The 19,965-nt window shown below is 49.0% G+C and overlaps 1 protein-coding gene across 4 annotated transcripts in view; it reads left to right on the forward strand.

Annotated features, from left to right (window-relative positions):
• Positions 1–19,965, forward strand: part of LMF1 (lipase maturation factor 1) — a 240,766-nt gene that overhangs the window by 133,062 nt on the left and 87,739 nt on the right. For all 4 annotated transcript variants that reach the window (XM_075165486.1, XM_075165484.1, XM_075165485.1 and 1 more), the window contains one exon: positions 6,878–7,045. In XM_075165486.1, coding sequence (XP_075021587.1) covers positions 6,878–7,045 — 168 coding nt within the window. The remainder of the gene's footprint in view (positions 1–6,877; positions 7,046–19,965) is intronic.

Below are 19,965 nucleotides of genomic sequence, written 5' to 3' on the forward strand. Positions count from 1 at the left end.
CCTTCTTGGTAAGGATGTGTTGCTCTTAGTTCATGTTTCTTACAGATGTACCTTCCAGCCTGGTCCACTCCCTAAACCAAACATGACCCGTCTCTGGTGCTCTTAATAAACAAGCCTTCTCCCCAAAGGCAGTAATGACCCGCAGTTGGTTGCACCAGCTTCTTCTGGCCCCGCCAGAGCCAAGATGTCTGTTCCAGGCCCTGCTAATTATTTTAAAGGGATTTTGAACAAATAAATAGCCTGAACAGTTCAGCAGTTCCTTGTGTAATTTTAGCTCTGGACCCCTCCAAGAATGTACAGAATAAATAGGTGAATCTGTAATACATCCACAATTAACTCTATATACAGCGAGCAGCTCGGAGGCACGCTATGGAGGAGTAGTGTCAATAAACAGGTATGCTGTGGGCCGTGGAAATGTGGTCTTTATTATTGGAGAAGGAGAGCTCTGACCAGGAGGTAGGGTGCAGTCTGGAAAAGCAAACAGTGCAGCTGTAGATCCTTCTGCCCCCACCCAACTTGTTGGAATTCAAAAATCCGTCATTTCAGTGTGCCCCTGTAAGGTACGTCCTCGCTCGTGCTGGTGTAAATCAGGGCTGACTCATCATGAGCAAAGCTTGGCTTCGTAGCTAAATGTCACGGATGTGGCAGGAAGGTTTCACCTACGCTGGTGACTTTGCAAGTGCAACTTTGTGAACAGGAAAAAAAAATTCCTCGGGATATTTTATAATGCCGAGGCATGAAATTGCACAGCAGAATTTTCTCCCAAGACCCTTTCCCCTCTGGCGTCTGTAGCCGCATGTGCAGCCATCATTCCCCAAGAAACCCAACGCCCAGACGTGAATCATTTCTCTGATTTTTCATGCTTTTAACTTTTCATTGCTGAGGCTTCGCTCGGCCGGGAGAAGCAGGGACCTGTTTCAGCTTTGAAAAACCTTAGACGGAGGGATGGCTGGGGAAAGGAGTTAAAAATGAAACAGCAGATTTATATATATAAAAAGTAAAAATATATGTTCTACATCTGAAGTTTATTTAGGTCCTTTGGGAGAGTGGCGCGGCACTACGTCTCTACTAAATTGCCAACATTTTATGGTCGTGCTGGCACCGAGTCAAACACACATCTCCTTGGCTTGGGTTGCTGTCTTAAAGCAGGCAGATTCCAGTATGTTTTTGTATGAACTGAATATTACTATTGACTGGACAGGGAAGCTCTGCCCAGCAAGAACATATAGGTAACTTTTCTTTTTAATAGATCTATCGAGACTTAATTATTTTGATATTGTGTCACTGAAGAGCCGACCCCTTGTGACCCACCCGGACACATCTTTGTGCATTTTAAGACAGATACAACTTTTTAATTTTTTCCCATTATTTTATTTTGATTGGAATCATATTAAGAATTGGAAAGTTTCAAACGGCCTGTTCTTAACTGGTTAGCTGTTGTGTATGTTAGTAGCACGCACGTGGAGCCTTGTGCGCATGATTGTACAGATAAAATACACACAGCACAAGGTACCGCTGGGATTTACACAAGAGGCTGAGCAGTTCGCTGCTCAATTTCCTTTTAAAACCCTTGCCTACATGTGTATCTTTGTGCAAAATCACTATGTTGTTCATCAATCAAGGTTGCTGCACATGTAGAGCGCCTACCACAAAGCCCCACTGGCGAGGAAGCAGCAGCTCTCCGTAATCTCCCCCAGTTATGAAGAAGGGTGTTTCGCAGGAGTCGTGGGTTACTGTACAGCACGAGACGGTCTGACTTCAGTCAAGACACGCATCTCCCCACACTTCCCAGCAGCTGCGAGTGACCCAGTTTATCTCCTTTCTGCTTGCTGCCTCTTGCTCTTCTGCACGGGGCTGGGAAGCCGTTTCTGCTCGGGCTTGGGAAAGTGGAGCTTTGATCTGCAGATGCGTAAGGAGGAAGGGTCAAGATCTGAAGCAGAATAGACTGGCAGAGAAACAGCCTGTTGGATCATGTTGATCAAATTATGCTCTGCGATGGAGAATCCTTTTTATTTTTTGGTCCAAAGTACAAGAGAACTGAGAGCTTTTCTTTGAAGCTGAGAAGATGAGTTCATGCCTCAGTGCCTTGGGAAGCTGGAGAACTGTGCTTTACAGTTCATCTGTACCTTCCACAAACGCTCGGGAAAACATTCAATAATACCTCTCAGACTGGTTTTCCAGGGTACTGCTCCTCTTCACGCCGTTCTGTTTGTGCCAAAGGCTTCCCTCTCTTTTGACTGTTGGAGCCTCCGGTTCTGCAACTTCAGTTACTGAAGTGTCCGTTGTGCCAAGTTAATCCTATTTCTTTTGACCAAATAGTTGCTTCCTCTCGTCATTTATTCATACTTGCTGTTGTTCCATTTCCTTCTGTTTTTCAAGATTTTTCTGCCATTAAGTGCACTCAGATTTGAGTATTTTGGTTAAGTAGGTGCCTTTCAATGGGAAAAGAAATGACAGTATCTAGAGTGTATAGGAATATTTACGAATTGCTTTGTTTTCACCAAGCCAGATTTCTGCGATAGGCACCCAGGGTAATGTTTTAAAAGGCTGTCCTTAGCGTTGTTTTAATATTAATGCCAAGTATACTTTTGGTTATCTGAATCAATAGGTAATCTGAGTTTACCTTATAGAAACAGGTAGAATAATGGATTTTTTGTTCACCTTTTTGAAACTGATTCATTCATAACTTGCTACTGGTTTTTGAAAGATGCCTTGTGAGTTTGAGCTGTTGAGGTGCTCAGACAAGCAAGCAGATACAACAGAGGCTCCTGAAGCCGTGCCGCAGTTTATTGTGGAGTGAAGGAAGGTTAAAACCCATCATTGCAAAGGATAAAATTTACTTGATGCATCTCTGGGCTCCTCCTCATTAGTGATCTCGAGAGGACAGGGTCTTCCCTGCCCTCCCAGTTCACGCTCCCATGCCGCAGGGTTACTTGCATGGGAGTTGTGCCGCTCGCGCTGTAAGAATAACATCCCCAGCCCTGTCTGAGCAGCGGGTTGTTCAAGGACAATGTGGGGCTTGTTTTCGTGCACACGTGTAGGAGAGCCTGGAGATTTCCCTAGGCTGAGCTGGGGTATCTAACACTGGGATTAAATACTCCGTCGGAGTGTATGTAATGCCGTACCCATAAGGAGGCTGAGAGGAGAGACCATGTGCATTTACAGTCCCAGAGAAGAGCGTTTACGCTGGTGTATAATAGCCTTCTGTTGGGTTTTAGTAGCGTATAGTTTAGTAAATTAGGAGTCTTCAGGTACTTAGCACTTTAATGGTTCTCACTAAGAACATAATTAAACCATAGACCCCTTAGGGAGAAAAAACAGTTTATTGTGCATATTTTTAGAATCTGTTACCAGCCCTCATAAAACCTGGTAGATAGAAGCCAGAGAACAGGCCTTAGCTGGCGACCCAGAATTCATTCAGCAGCCCCCGCCGAGTGTCGCCCCGCAGTCACACGTTACAAATCTGCCCCGTGAATTATGGAATTAATTTTCCCCAATCTGATTTCAAAACGCATTTGCAGCGCAGTTTTTTCTCTGGCTGCTGGAGGTGTGAGGGAGGCAGAAGGTTTATTATATTGCACCTTGTGCTGACACATAAAGCCGGTTTTTGCTAATCGTTTTTTTATTTAAAAACATTTTATGTTTCACAGAGGTATCCAGAAACGGGGCTTGTTGGAGGCAAGGGCTGTGCTCTGTTCCTCTCGCCGTACGTCTGCCTTGGGCTTGTTTATTTAGTTGCATCTGACTCGGAGCTGCATTTTTCTTTGTGTGTGTGTGTCAGGAGTTCACCGTTCTCAATGTAGGGGAACTCCTGGCTGCCTCCTAGGATGCTTCTTGCAAAGCAGCCACGAAGCAAAGCGTAAAGCTCAAAATCCCCAGCGAAACGAGCCGGGTGAAGTGACGCTGGAATGTTTTTTCCTCCTCCCAGGCTCTGACACCGCCGCCTCCGACACCGCCGCGATGTTTCCGTAGGACACGGCTGCAGGGGGAAAGCACTAGGCATGCCTGCGTGGGGCACGCATCCTCTCTAACCCCAGCGATGTGCCCCGGGTGCTCTCTCCCAGCCCCAGCTGGGTGCTGCGCAGCAGGACCCACGGGATGGGGTGTGGGGTGCCCCCAGCACCCCTGGGCAGCAGTCGACTGGGGTGCAAAAAGAAACCAGAAAGCTTTCCAGCATCACAGGTGCCTGTGTTCAGCGCCGCAGTGATTCACACGTTGCTCTGGGTCTTTGCTCTTGCCTCAACGCCCCGTCCCGAGTAAACACGGCTTTCTCCCCGGGAAACCTGTGCCGCGCTGCACCCGTGGTCGCAGCATCTGGAAGACATTGGGAGGAACACACACACACAGCGCTCTCCTCCCCCAGCGGCCTTTTAACGAATTTCTGATACATGCGAATCACTTCTCTATCACTGTGTTTTGTTTTACATACTCGAGGTTTACGCACCGGAGAAGCGGCTGCAGCGGTGGGGAGGGAGGGTCCCTTACTGACCGTGTCCCCCGGGGCTCCAGCGCCGCTCTTATCAAATGCATTTCTTTCCCTCTCTCAGAACAAATGCTGAGGAACTCTGTGTTATTTCTGGTGTGTCTGCTGCTGGTTTAGACTTTCAGTCTTGCTTGTCATTTGAGTTATCTTGCCTGTCGCACAGCATTGCCCCCGCTGACACCGCGATAGTGTCCGTGCTGATAACGTGAAGGATGGCAATGCTATAGCACCTGGGAGCGGATTATTAACCCACGCCAGATTTCTGTGCTTCGCTTCTCCTTTTTCCCAATTGCTACTTCAGGATAAGAATTAGGCTGCTGCTAAAAAGCATAACCCGCAGCAGAGCCGGCTGGCCAGCCTGGGCTGTTCCCACGCGAGCCCGTACGTGGCTGCTAGCAAGAATTTTCTTCTGCATCTTGTCCCACTGCAGGACCAGAGGCAAGAATTTTATCTTTCCGCCCTTAAGCACAGCAGATTGCGGGGACGATATCTTGAGTCCCAGCCCAAAGCAACACGCGGAATTTGCTGGCTGCGATTGGCCTTGATAGATGAGGGCATCAGCGGGAGCCTGTGATGGAGGGGAACCGAATGGCACGTTCGATAGCTAAGGGTGGCCTTTGCTTTAAAATTACACAGTGTCAGCCCAGCCCTGCAAAGCCACAGTCAAATGTATAAGTGCTCTGTGCATCACATTATGAGATTTAATTACGTATGTAAGTAGGTATGTAACTACATGTGTAATACTGCCTGTTCTCCGGGGGCCCTGGGCCATAAGTGCTGCTTGCGTTGAAGGGAGCGGACCCAGGCACCCTGCCGACGGGGAGACAGGCAGTGGCTGCATCGCAAGAGGGGGTGAGCGTGAGTGCCGCCTTTCTGCAGCTCTGGCATGCTAGAATCGGGCAGTTACATCTGGAAACCGGCTCATCTCGGGCTAAATTTTATAACCTATAGGGCTGATACCTCATCTAGGTCAGTTTTGGTTAATGCACTTAAAAAAAAAAAAATAGAAGAAGACAAGAAAGCAACCTGCCTTTTTGGAAGGATAAAAGCATTTCTCAGCAATTTGGGATCAAGGTAAAAAAATCTCTTTGTGAGCCTCCCTGACGTTCTGGGAATGCTCCAGAGCAATCCAAGAAGGTGATTAACTCGAAACAGGTCCCACGCGGAGGGGAAGGACCCGCGGTGGCACCTGGGGCTGCTGCCGCTGCCCCGGGACGGGGAGCCCTGACCTCCCGGCCCCTTGCCGGAGTGGACTTGGCAGAGCTCCTTGACCCCGACACCGCTCCATCCGGCGCCGGTGTCCGAGGAAGGAAGGATGCGGTCTCCTGTCCTAAGGGGTTACAGCAGCCTGAAACCCATATAAAGCAACAACTTTATTAATCCCAGCTTTGCTAATAAGGAATTACAATAGTTGTGGGATTTGGCAGTGGAAGCACGCTCAGTTGCCATGCATAGTACAGTATTTTCCCTGTTTTGTTTGTATTTTTGATTTAACTACAAATAATTTAAAGATGTGTTGTGTCTCCTTCAATTAAAATTTGTGTCTTCATGCTCTCTTTTTTTCTGTCGCAGTTTTAAAACAATACTGATGAATTTGAGCTTGTCAGATAGGCTAAGATAAATTGTCAACTTCTTTCTTTCTGCTAAAATTGCAACATTTCTAAGGGTGGCAGTTATTAACATATCAGGATTTGGGTTTGTCTCCTTTATAAAATTTGCAGCTTTATTGTACTGGATGGAAGATCTCCCAGTGTCAAAAAATTTCAGGCTGATAGAAGAATGATATTGTCACAAGGCCAGTATGTAAATACCTTAAACCAATATAGCATGTTTAGAGGAATTACACTTTCCTCTCCCAAATTACGATTTTGGAAAGCAACTCTACCACCCCATTTATTTCAAATTTAAACATTTTGAAAGAATATCTCCTAGGTTTTGAAATCTGGTTTCCATTGCTGGCTCTGTTTGACCTACTGTGTGACCCTGAGAAAATCTTTCTCTCAGTTTCTGTATCTGCTTAGTTGCTCTGATGATCTTCAGCACTCATGCAGAGCAATCTAACATCCGCTGGTGTCCAGCTATGTGTAACATTTCAGTATTAAATAATAGTGGTTTTAATTTAAGATGAGTGGGTTTTGGCTATGAGGAAAAAAGAGAAAATTAAAAACTCCTCTTTTTTTAAAAAATGTATTAGTTCAAAAATTCTTGGATTTGCATGAAAAAAATTGAACGAAGTAATTTTCTCTAAAAAGAAATGAGTGCCCAGAGGCAAAGGACGGTTCTCCTGTGAGCAAACTTGGGGAAAGAAATAAGGAAAAAGGCCAAGAGCTCTGTAGTTCCCCCCGATGATGAGCCTTGGAGGGGGATTGATTCTTTTTTTCTTCCATCTTTCAGACGCAGCCAGTGCCCAACCCCATCGCCTACTTCATGCATCGCTCGCCGCGGTGGTTTCATCAGTTCGAGACTCTGGTCAATCACTTCATCGAGCTGGTGGTGCCATTCTTTCTCTTCCTGGGACGGCGGATGTGCATCGTACATGGCCTCTTGCAGATCCTCTTCCAGGTGAGATGCTCCTGGCTTTGCTTCCAAAGGGTCACGTCTTCGCCCGGGACGGAGCACGGGTGTTCAAAGGGTGTGCGGCAGCTGGGGCCGTAGGATGGGCTGGGACCTGGATGGCCGAGACGCAGACGCACGTTCCTAACGCCGGCTCCGTAACCAGCAAGGACGCGGGCACGCGTGCCGGGAGCCGTAACGCCGCGTCGCGGCAGCGCTGTGGTTCACTGGAGCCCATCTTCTCCAAGCAGGAGCGGCATCCAGCGGAACTGACTCAATCGGCAGGTCAAGAGTTCAGGCTCAAGTGAATCAAGATGATTCACAGCTATTCACTGTTGGCTCTCGGGTGGTTCGCGCTGGCGTGGTTGCTCTTAGTGTGTTGCTGGAGGTTTGTTTCCCTTGCCGCTGGTTTGGTTTCCATTCATATGGATGGCAGAGAAGTGTCAGCCCGGGACTAGTGCAAAGGGTCTGATCCTGCGGCTGTGGAAGGCTAGGATGAATACTTGCAATTTCTCCAAAAGTTAATTTTTATAGAGATCTTTCACCCTTTGAAGGGATTTTTTTTATATTTGACGTTCAAGGGCTGTTCTTTATCTCTGAAAATATTTGAGCTGTTTTTTACAACCACCACATTTACTGAGCCTAGGTTCATAGTGAAAATAATTTCTTCAAAAATTAATGCCATTCACATTCCAGTTGATTTTTTTTTTTTTTGTACATGAGATAAATAATCCGTGCAAAAGTCAGAGGACAGAAGCTCCTGCATATATACTTTCCTAGACCACATCTGATTTCTCTCATCTCTGCCCCAGGATAATACAGAGAACTCATTAAACCCCAGCGACTCTGACTTGCAGAAGCGCAGCTTTCAGCCCTTGCCGACTGCCGTGTTTGTTCAGTATCATTTCAGCATCATGAAACTCATACTCAGTAGCTGTTACTGCTTCCTGTAAATGCGTGTGATGATTAAACTGGAGAACAGCTTATAAACTCTATTGGTAAGCCACAAAAATGTTGATCGGATTTTAAAGGGCTGACATAAAAGCCGCGGGATTTGTGCCCTCGCAGAGATGCCCGCTCCTTCTCCTGCTTCCGAAACGCGTCCCGTTGTGTCCGGGTACCACCACGCCTTTTTGGCGTCAGGTTTGGTTTTGTGGGGATGGATCTGCTCGGGCAGCTGGAGGTCCCGGCAGCGGGGCAGAAGAGGTCTGACCCAAAGGGGTCTCGGGGCATTGCTCCACGAGGTGCCAGTTGAGTTTGCGACAGGCATCGCGCCTGTTTTCAGTGTCGCTGGAGGTTTATATTCAGCCCAACCCTAAAAAAACCTGCTCCCTTGTCTCATGGACAAAGCAAAACATCCCATCTCTGTCAGCTGCTTGTTGCAGAAGGAGGTGGGTGTTGAGACGTGGTGGAGATCAGATTAGCAAGCAGGAATTGTGAGTGGAACTGCTTTTGCGTGTAAGGCAGTGTAGGGAGGATGGTGATGGCTCTTTCTAAGGCAGGTAGACCCAGGAAGGAGCAGGACATACCATAGCGAGCGGCCTCTCGGAAAACAAAGCCACGTTGCCAAATTCCAGGTTTGGCACGGCTGCCCAGTCTCGGGGCAGAGCTGCCGTGCTCTGCTCGCTTCTGCGTTGACAGGAAGGTAATAGCCTAATGGACTGAGGTGGCGATGCTTTGTCTTCGCATCTCTGCCAGAAGAAACTTCCGTGACAAAAGCCTGACCAATGCTCCTCTCTCATCCCCTTCTCGGCTTGGGTTTCTCCGTCCTCGCCGTGCCGCCGGCCCGCGGGGGATGCGCCCGAGCCCCCGGCCGGGGCTCCCCGGCTGGCGCACGCCTCCAGCGCCTCACGGCTCCTCCAAGGGCCCCTAACGAGCAGCACGACTGTTTGTGTGCTGGGGGACTTCAGACGGAGCCAGTGGGATCTGAGAAAGCCAACTACATACAATAAAGGCTCATAATGACATATTGTAAATGCATGCATCTAACCACCCTTTAATTGGCGCTTTATTGATAGTTTGCAATTACTGACTTATTTCTATCATGAGGGGAGTCTGCAAAGGAAAAAAGGGTCCCAGTGTAAAATGCAGCTCTGGTGCATTTATAGCATTTCAACAAAAACCTGTTTATTTAATATTTACTGCCCTTTTCTTCATTCAGAATGACTTTTATTGACAATACTTCTGCTCTGCAAAGGAAGCAATAAAGTTTAATGTTGATATACCACTTAATTCTGCTTTTCAAGATTTGAATTGACATTACATGCAAGTTTTATTGGACATTTTATAATTGTTATTGGAGTCATGGTGGCTAGGTTGAGTAAGTGTATTTTTCCAGATTCCAACTGGCCTGGAGAATATTGCTTTGTCAGGAACCCAAGAAAAGTTGTGCTTTAAAGAAAAAAGTCTTTTTTTTTTTTTTTTTCAAGTGTGAACTTACTCTTCTTGCCTAGTTCACGTTTGTAAGGAAAAAGACTTAGTGAGTTTGGAAAACGTCAGAGAGGAGGGGCTCGGCAGCCCGCCGGCTCAGCGGAGCGGAGAGCGTGCCGGGAGGATGGATGTCTGTCCCCCGCTGGGTCCCCATGGGGTTGTGCCGGTTGTGCCATAGGCAGTGCTGGTCCCGGTGTGCCGGGCCGTCCTGGGCCACCTACTGTGCGGGAGATTTGGGTGATGACGACTCAAACACACACTGCGTAGGCGCATCTCTGCACCGTCCCCTTCCCGCGCTCGCCCACCCACCCGTGTCCTCACAAGACCCGAAGCGGGGAGCCCAAGCAGCCGGGACCCCCACGGTTTTGGCGCTTCGTGTGCATTGATGTTGCTGTGATCTCGGTTTGGAGTCTGCCTGCTCCGATACGAGTCCCCGTAGCTTGAGCTTCCAGAAATCTCCCCCTTTGGCTGCTTTTTGATCTCGAATAAATCGAAGAGTCTTACTTATTGCAAGTCTCTCGATATAAATAGTCTTTGCTTAAAAAAAAAAAATCAAGGAGTGTGTTGAATGCTGGCCAGTTCCCATTAGAAAAATCATTATTCATTGTCGCTAACCACCAGGTTGGGGAGGGCTTTGTGATTTACAGCTGTGGGTGTAGTTTTTGCAGGACATCTGCACACAGATTCTCAGTCAGATTGCAGCACCCAGAGCACATTTACCAGGATCAAAGGTGAGCGGAGGGAAAATGTCATCCAAGATTTTACAGCCAGCCCCCGTCAGCCGCTTGTCCCCCGGGCGGGCTGCGGAAGAGCTCCCCAGCCACCAGCGCAGCTGCTCGCGGTCCCGGCCAGGGGCTCAGGGCTGGGACTGTCCCCACGGTGTGGCACGGGGGTCCCACCAGGCTGCCCGTCTCATGCATGCCAGGGACAGTGAGAGCGGGTGCGTGTCCTCCGCACCGGCGACACCCTGCTCCCAAGAGAGAGGTTTGGGTGGGCTGGGCTGACCTTGTCATTAATCGCTGCGTGAAACCCCGATCCCGAGGAAGCTGTTTGCACTGAAGAGGTGGCCGTGGAGGGGAAGCTTGGGGACATGGCACCTCCAAGGTTGAGGAGCCTCTCTCAGCCATGCGGCCGGTCCAGCCAACAGGCAGGTTCGTGCTCAGCGGGACTAAACAGTTTGACTGTGCCCATCTTGCTTTCTCCCATCACGCATCTCCCAAAAGACTCCCAGACTCCCGTCTGCACAGGTTGACATCACCCCATGAGGCGTTTTTCTTCCATTAGTGTTTGCTGGGATGCGAACCCCTTGGGTGTCTGAGACCCAAAGCAGTGCATCGACCCATCCCACCTGCAAGGGAGCCCGCTCAAAAGATCTCAGCCGGCATGAAGGCATTAGCAGGTGATGGTGGCAAAGCCTCCCCGTTAGACTGTCTGCGCTGAGAGCATCCTTTTGCATTTAGAAAGAAATCTTAGATGAAGGGCAGCCAATTATAGAGGATCTCCAAGGTAAATGTGCTTCAAAAAAACGTTCTTTCTAGCATTTACAGTACGTAGAAATCCAAATCTAAAACAGAAATTAAACTAAATGGACGTTTAACTTTTCAACATCGTTAGGGATTTATTGTAAGCAGGTGCCAGACTTGACGTGCCGAGCAACACTGCTGCAAATTGTCTCTGCCAGGAATGAAGCTGGAGGAGAGACTTGTAACTCAGCTCCTTCCCTGCTCAGCTCTGTGCTCCAGCCCTGTAAAAACAGGCTGGTGAGAAACGGCCAGTCTGAGCCACAGAAACCGCCAAATAAGCCTGAGGTGGAGTTTGCCCTTTGCTCATGTGTAACCCAGAGTCCTTAGAGTTTTTGAGAGTTTGCTAAATATTCAAAGCTTTTTGCTATCGTTTATTATGTCCTTCCTGGGGAGTATAGGCACATTTTGTAGCAACTGTGTAGAGGCACGACCATATTTGCCAGGATGCTCATGTCTGGAGCAGGGACATTTGCACCCCCTAATTAGGTTTAAACTAAACTTTCAGCGCTGGGGTTGGGGTTTTGGACACCTTCTCTAATTCATAAGGATGGGGTTGTTTTCACTGAATGTCTCTTGACGGTGGCTGTTGAATGTGATGTTCACTTAATGGGATGGAAATCCAGCTGCAGGTCGTCGCAGTAGCCAATGTTTTACAAATCACTTTGATGAATGATTCTTGCATTTTGAGTCTGATGGTACCAATTGGCTGACTTTGTAGTAGTGTTGGGGTCTGAGCCTCAAAAATATACATGTAGATCTGAAGCACGCCGAAGTTCAGGAGAAATCAAGTCCAAAATGTGGCTGTTAGTATCTGGAGGTGGAAGAAGAGGTCTTGGAGGGTCCTGGAGACCACAGGTGAGGTCTGGACCCTGTTATTCTTGGTTCTGTAGAAGCATCAAGCCAGAGCCTGCCCGTGTCCTAAAGAGCTTGTGGTTTTAAGGGGGAGGGAGGGTGGAAGTGCTGCGTGGGGAAGGCAAGTCCCTTCCCCTCCCGCAGGTCGGTGGCGTAGGACCCCTTCCCACCTACGAGAGCATTGTGTCGTCTCCCCTCTCTCCCTGCTGGCGCTTCCATCCCTGTGCACACCCGGTCACCTTTGTGGACCCAGAGGTCCATCCCTGCGCTCAACCACCCACGGCCAGAGCAAGCCGCGTACCAGCGTCCGTGAGTGAAACCGGAGAGGGTGCAAACGCACGGCCTCGCTGCTCTGCGGGTGTTTCGCTGTTCTCTGGAGCTGGCTCCTAAAACCCTGAAGCTGCATGTTTTTCACGACGTCTAATGCACAGCTTACACCAGCAAACGTATTTCTTGGCTCCTTAAGCCAGGCAGTAAAATTACACTGCTTGGCAAACGAGTTGATGAGGGGAAACGAGAGGAAAGCCAAAAAGCCAGGAAAAAGTCACCTTGCCCCTACGAGCTGGCAGGTAGTGCTGGGTTAGAGAGCGTGGCGAGGGGGCCGCAGCGCCTGGGCGGGAGGGGGCTGAGGTTTCTTACAGCCGGGGGATGCTTTTGGCTGTGCCAGATGGGAAGGAGCTTCAGTATCACAAAGGTAAAATCCAGAAATAAATAAATAGTAAATGGAAAGTATAAAGCTAGCCCTATTGGAAAGGCAGGGTCATTCCTTTGCTTCCACGGCGCTGTTCTGGGTCATAGTCATACAGGCATAGTTTGGGGTTTTTAGGATGCGTGGAGAGTTTTAGGCCTTCAAATCCCTTTGGATTTGAATGAATTTGGGAAGCCTGACTCCTTTCCGTGGCCCCTGAAAACTCCCAGCACGTCTTCCTGCGCGGAGCATCCTCTGCGCAGGCTCGTGGCTGGGGAGCTCCCGGCGCAGGGACGTTCGTGCCGGGATGAGCTCAGCCCCCGGCGTCACGCGTCAGGACAGAAGTTCCCCGAAGGAGCCGGAGCGGCGAAGCCTTGGGGTTGCCAGTTTTTCACTGCCACTGGTCCTCCTCCCGCCGAGGTTTGGCAGTGGGCTGAAATTCGGGCTGTCCCAGGATGTTTTTCAGCAGGAGCTGTATGTAAAGCGGAGGGATGACAATGCCAAGAGCGAAGCTGAATTCCAGCCTTGCGGCAGGCAAAGATAAAACCTCCGCAGCCAAAACCCCCTCGAACTCAGAGCGCTGACAAAGAAAGCTCCCGAGACAGCTCTCGGGGTCCGGCCAAGGAGCTGCGCGGGAACACGGCAGCTTTACGAGCTGGTGGAGGGCCAGGGGGGAGGACCCGCTGAGAGGGAGCCCGCGGGCTGGGGGGGCTGCGGCAGAAACCTCCTGCAGCAAAAACCTCCGGCTCTTTTCCCTTGGAAAACAAGCTCTGAGCGCTGCCCTTGCCCAGCCGGGCACCGCACCGGAGACACGCAGCCCCTGCGTTCCTGGGAGCCGGGAACGTGCAGGAGAGTGGGCAGCACAGTCATTTTCCTCTTTTTTTTTTTTAAGCAGAAAACGGTTGTTAAATAGATAGATATTTTCTGCCCTTTTTTTTCCTCGGCTTGGACAAACCCCAACCTCCTAAAAATTTTGATGAAAATGGACATTTCGCTCTAGTTGATCCTTTTCCCATCTCCTCTCCAAAGCTGTGCATGGCAGGCGAAGCAGGGGTTTTCCCCCTCTCTTTTGGGAGGGGAGGACCAAGCCCCCCGCTTCCACCGCTGCTGCCTCTGCCATGCCGCAAGACGTTGGAGGGATGAACTGCCCTTCCAGCCACACACGCGCAAATTAAATCATGCTGTTGCAGTGCCACAGCTGCAACATATTGTGTTGCTGACTTAGGAGGTAGCAGAGGTCACAGCAGCAGCCCAGAGAGAAGGAACAAAAATTAAACAGCTCCCCCCTTCCCTGCAGAAAGTGTCTGAATCCAGTGTTTGTTTTCACTTGTCAGATATGAGCTCGGTTTTGTTCTTTTTCTTACGCTGGTGTAAATCAGATGTGTGGCCAGGAGGATTATCAGGGTTACACAAGTCCCAGGCAGAGGAATCAGGCCCTTCGTTTGTGCTTTAATTATGCACCTATAGGACATTTGCACTGTTCAAGTAGTTGTTTTTCTTTATTGATGCAGAGTAGTGTCGTTATCTCATGAAGACGTTGTGCACGAGAATAAAGCCACTGCCCGATTCGCCGTAGGAGCCAGCCCAGGGCTGCTGGGAGGCAGCAGCCAGAACATTCGGGCATCTGTTCTGCACCACTGCCATAGAGATCGGCACCGTGAGTGCTCCTGAGTTAGGACCGTGAAAGAGACGGCAGATGGTATTCCTCCAGGTGATACCCCCAGGCCAGCCCCCGATTTCACTTGCAGATGCCCCGCGAGGTGGGATGCAGGGAGCGTGGCCCCTCGGACCAGCATCGCTGGCAGCAGCATCCCTGGGAGGGTGCGAGCGAGTGGGTGTTCGCTGCTCGGGCTGGGCGGCAGCGCAGCCTCTCCCCTGCGAAAACAAAGAGGAAATTCAGCCTTCACAAAAGTCCAAATTTTGTTGATTTTGTTGTGGTTTAGAAAAAAAACAACAAACGGAGAACGTCCCAGGAAAATCAACAGCAGAACATGAGTTTGCTGCTCGGGGAGGAATGGTCTGATGGAAAATAGTTTTGCAGCTCAATTGTTTAAAAATCTGCTTTGGACTCGAGTCTGAGACGGAGGATGCAGGGAGAGCGTTTTAAAAGGTTGTTTGGGAACCTTGAAGCACTGGACTGAGATTATGGAGATTAATCATCATCGCTGCAGCCCCCGGCGCGCTCGGGCCAGCCTGCGCACCCGCCCCGGTCCCGCGGGCGAGGGGCGGCCGGGGTCCTCCTGCCCCTCGCTCGTCCTCCAGCCTCCCGCGCTCAGCCCTGGCGCGGCTCCAGCTCGGCTTTTCTCAACAGCAAAACAAAAGGAATGTGAAATCAAAGGAGTTACGGGGTAGATTTTCTGTTACATTTAAGCCACCTTAAATTAAATCCCGAGCTATACCCAAAAGAAAAAAATCCAACTTAAGCAGGCAGAACCCAAACTATTTAATCACTCCTATATTTGATTTCACATCCAGCTTGATAATATCAGCGAGGCGAGGCTGCCATGCCAGACACGAGAATACCAGCACATACCACCCCAAATCAGTAAATAACGCTGCTCATATAATGGTGTCTGGTATTAGTTAGCAACAAGTTAAGTTCTTGCATTCTGCAGTAGTCAGAGTGACTTAGAAACACTTACTGTTAGCCATAGGAGTGCATTTAATTAGCTTCTGATTCAGGGGGCTGGGGGGTTTTTTCTCTTCTTTTTTTTTTTTAAATCATTAAATAAAGTGTCACCCCTAGCCAGTGCTGTAAACTCTATTTTGATTGTGGCTGCAATAACCCCTTTGGGCGTCATTCAAATTGTACTAAACAGTTTCTGGAGAGTGCTGGTTTCTCTCAAAATAAACCAAAGTCCGGCTTTGACAAGCTCTAATGAAAAACAAATTGTTATATTACTTAGAAAAATAATTTGAAGGAAGTCTGAATTAGTTGTAAAGGTGGAAAAGGTTCAGCTACTTGAAAATAGAAATTTGGAAGGTATTTATTTTAACCATTAAGCCAGCGGCCTTGAAATACAGCCTTGTTTGTTACAGAATGCGCCTAACGAGAGACATGAATCATGCTGTTAATCAGTATGGGAACTTGATTAATTGGAAAGGGGACCGTCAGTGACTCCAACAGGCGGAGCCGCCTGGCAGCAGTCTGCGACGGAGCCCTGGAGCTGGTGTGATTTACCATCAGTCATCCTGCTGGCACGCGGAGAGAAACTTTGGAGGGATCCCACAGCCTTGGGTTTGCGGGTTGTTGGTTTTTTTAAATTGAAAATAAAATGTGGTTATTTGGGACACTGTCGGCCTTTGGTTTTTGGTGCCTCTGCGTTTGGTTGTCCGGCTTGAAACGTGCTGGTTTTCCACGGAGGAGGTTCAGCGTGTCTTGGAGGCATCTTGTTAAGATGTCCCGGGCGGGGATGCCTGTCGTCTCACCTTTGCTACTGATAGTGGTTTTGCTTATTAAACCTGAGAGCGAGATTTTACGCCCAGCTATGAAATCAGATTTGCACGGGAGGCCCCCAGGATGCAGAGTGCTGCCATGGCTATAAAAACGCAGCAGGAAGGTCCGTATTAATTTTCACTGTTGACTGGGGCTCTTGGTTTTGGGGCCAGGAAGAGCGTGAGTGAGTTTGGCCATCCAAGAGCGCGGGTTTGTCTCACAGCAGCGTATATTTGCTCATACGACAAAAGGATACGGTGGCAGGGAGGGGAGGGAGCGTGCGGCTGTGCCAGAGGGGTGAGTTCCAGCTGAGTTTCAGGTTCCTGGTGGAAGGTGCCACGTGTGTCGGGCTGTCCCGGCAGCAGGGACCCGGCTGGGTGCCGTCGGTATCATCTTTGTGCCACAGTAACTGCCATGGCCGAGCCAGGGAAACCCAGGGACCAGGTAGGCGCCGGTGGCCCCGTGTCCTTGGCCGTATTGCTAAGCACTGACGTTCGAAGATCACAAGTTAGATCCCCAAACTGCAAGATTTGCTTAAGTATAATGAAAATGCAACCGATTCTGGCTCCGCTTGGCGTTTCTTCCGCGTTACAGCCTTCCAGGGTACTCTCAGGTCTCCTTTTCTGTGCTGCTCTGTGTAGGCTTTACACCGCTCTCCTCTTCGCACTGCATGCGCACCTTCCAGAGCCGTATTAAATGACATGGCTGACATCCACCACATGTGGTCCTTCCTTTGCCAAGGGAAGAGGTTGTGGAGTACTTAGGCTCCGAGGGCTCTGGGGCAGGGTTGGGGTTTTGGTTTTTTTCCCCCTGTTTTAATTTTGCATTTGATTTTCAAGATTTCTCTGCAATCCAGAACCTTTGTGTCTGAAGTCCTCTAGCAGAATTTCCAGGTGCTTGGGCTCGCAGAGAAAAATCAATTACAACGATGTTGTCAGTGAAACAATATGAGTTGGCGAGGCTGCAATAGCTTCAAAACATCTGCACTTTCCAGATGTGATTCGCTCGGTGCAGCATTTGGGTCCAAACAAGGATGGGAGATAAAGTATGTGTTGCACATGTGATTGCATGTATGTGTGAGTGTATGTCTAATAAGAGCCAGCCCAGCTATAAACCAGAGATGTTACTGAAGTCAATGACATGATCTTGAACATGCACTGTTACCATATTTCCAATGATGATTATTTATTTATGTTTAGGTGTAGCTACTAAAGCTAACTAAAACTATTACGATCCATTAACGTTGCCCAAGCCAAAGGACTCACCCACTAATACGTGTCAAATGTCTTTAAGCTGTAGATTTATCCAGTTTCAGTCTAATGGCTTGAAGCAATGGTAAAGTTCTTCCAAGTTTAATCACATTTTCTGTATCTTATTCCTGATCTGAACTGGTCACATTGCATCTTCCCAGCCCCTGGCTCTCACCAAGTCTTTGCTTTTCGGCGGGGTGATGGCGGTGGTGGTGGTATTTGGAGTTTGGTTTCTCTCCTCCCACCATCTAGATTACGGGACCTTTAAATAATGTTTTAAATTCCGTTTCAAAAAAGAAGAAATCAGAACAGCCTAACTGGAAACAGATGGCAGATTCTGAACTTTTTTAAAGGGAATTTATAATACATGTGTTATGAAGAGAATCATTTAATAGTGTCAGATATAGACGTGTGAAGACAGAATGTGCCCATTCGAGGAGTGGAAGGGGCTGAGAGTGGGCTGTTGCCTTTGGTGCGGTGTTCTTGGGGTGAGGGGAGGATTTTGCTGCAGTTAATGGCTACGGCGAGCTCCCCTGCCTCCCTACCATTACTGCTCTTCAGGCTTTCCTCTGGTATCACTGCCTGTCGGAGCAGTTTAAATTACCTTCTTACCTTGGGTTCTGGGTTCAGGTTAGCCAAGCCAGGGAGCCCAGTGGGTCAGAGCTCCTCTGAACAAGCTGTCCCCTCCGAGTGATGAAAATCTGGCTCCGTTGACTCTGCCTTTAGCCATGTCCAAATTTCTGTGCAAAGATGTAGCTCTACGCATCTTCCTCACCAGCAGGAGCAGCAGGAGTCTTCCTCGGCTGCTGCGCCCGCAGAGGGGGGTGTGCTGGGGGTGAAGGCAGCGTCGGCTGTGCTGGGACCTGATGGGCGAAGACCTGAGCTGCAGATACCAACTCGTGGGCCAGGTCTTCATTGGGTGCAATCAGGGTAGCTCAAAGTCCGTCGAGACATACCTGCGTGCCCAGATGATTCCTCCTGTCCTCCCAGGTGGTCAACTCAGGCTTTTTTATTAATTTGCGTATTTCAATAAGTGATTTTCTGTGAAATTAGTGCATCTTTTATGCATGTGGATAGTTGGATTTAAGCACACCTTGTGTCAGCTGCATGTGCATCCGTAAAACCACCCATAAATCACAGTATCCCTTGCACAAAGATTGGATAGCTTGAAGTAAAGCCATTAAAATGAATCCCGTGTAATTTCAGAGTAAAGACAAAGCCATGGAACTCTGTGTCTGGGCTGCTTAGGGATAGAGGTGAAGATGGATTTTGTAGTGTCCTGCTTTGATGAAAATAACTCATTTGCTTGTTCTGGGCCAAGTTGCTGGGTTTAATGTTTCTCTGTAATGATGCTGCCTCCAGAGAGGTTTTATTTTGATTTGGAAGTGTTGGGATGAGGATGCGGCCCTGAGATACTTTAGCCCACACGCAGTTTACACAGCTGTATTATCTGATTCCCCAGGCACCACCAAAGACATTATCTCTTGGTGATGCAACAGCTAGAAATTGCAGGAAACCTGTGTCACTCATTACTTTCATCTTCCTATAAAAACTGGGGTTTCTTGGAGCCGGTGACTCAGAGAAATCGCCGATTAGTGCAAGATACTCTTCGAGCAGCTGTGGTTTGTTTGCCGCGCCGGCCGAGATGAGTGAGGTTGCGCTTGGACGCAGGCAGCGGTGCCCGGCTCTTCCCGGGTGCGCACCCACCCACGCGAGGCGTGGAGACGCTGCACGTGATCCTCGCCTGGAGAATTGTTGGCAAACCCCAAGTCTCACCTTTCCTTTCCTTGGGGTAATGTTGGCATTTTGCAGAGGGTAATGGATTTTTCTTGCTGCCATAAACCGAGTCGGTGGCTGAGCTCAGCTGAGCCTCAAGCCCCCAAATACCTTGTTCCAGGCCAGTGTTTGTAGCACGAGGTCTCACCTCTCTTGCCTTCCTCCAAGGGACTCTTGCATCTTACTTTCGTGTCTGCCAGGAGCACGCTGATGGTTTGTCTGACCACGGGAGGTGTTCTTGATTAACTGCTCGTTTCACACATATGCAACCCCCTTTGAAGGTGGGTTAAGCTAAACAGGAACAACATAGGTTTGGTCTGGGCTTGGTGTCCACATGTGGAGCTATTCAGGAAGAGATATGGCACTTTAAATTTACGCCCTACTTTAATTAGAAAAACTTGCAAGCACCGAGAAACCCTAGATCAGTGCCAGTTTTGCAAAGGCTGAGAAAGCAAGTGCCTAAAACAATGTTTCCTGCTCATCACATCGGCACTTCTCGTGACTTGTGCTGATGGGAGGGGAGATGAAAGAGAAAATCCCAGAGGCTTTCTGGTAGCCATGCAGCTGATTCATTCTGCTAATAAAGATCCAAGGATCCGAACCCTCTAAAAGCTTGAAAAGCTGGTTCCTTTCTATGAAACATATCGTTACTGAACTCAAGCTGGTGTTAGAGGAAACATCTCCGTGCACATAGCGCGGGTCTCTCCCAGTTGCACAGATCATGTATACAAGGCAGTGCCGTGGGAGCGTGGAGAAGGTCTAGCAGAAGTGCTCACAAAATAAGCGGTAAATCCTTAGAGCAGTTTGGGAATGTCTAGTACCGGGTATGGCCTGTGTAGCCTGGCAGTCGGGGTTGGTGGGGCACGTGGATTGATTTCTTGCACCTTGCGAGCGAGCAAGCAGAGAGTATGAGGGTCAGGTATTTTGGAGCAGCCCGTCTCCTTGCAATGGCAGGTTGCTGCCTGGCTGCCCCT

This window comes from Calonectris borealis, chromosome 16 (genome assembly GCF_964195595.1).
Source record: "Calonectris borealis chromosome 16, bCalBor7.hap1.2, whole genome shotgun sequence".
Taxonomy (NCBI): Eukaryota; Metazoa; Chordata; class Aves; order Procellariiformes; family Procellariidae; genus Calonectris; species Calonectris borealis.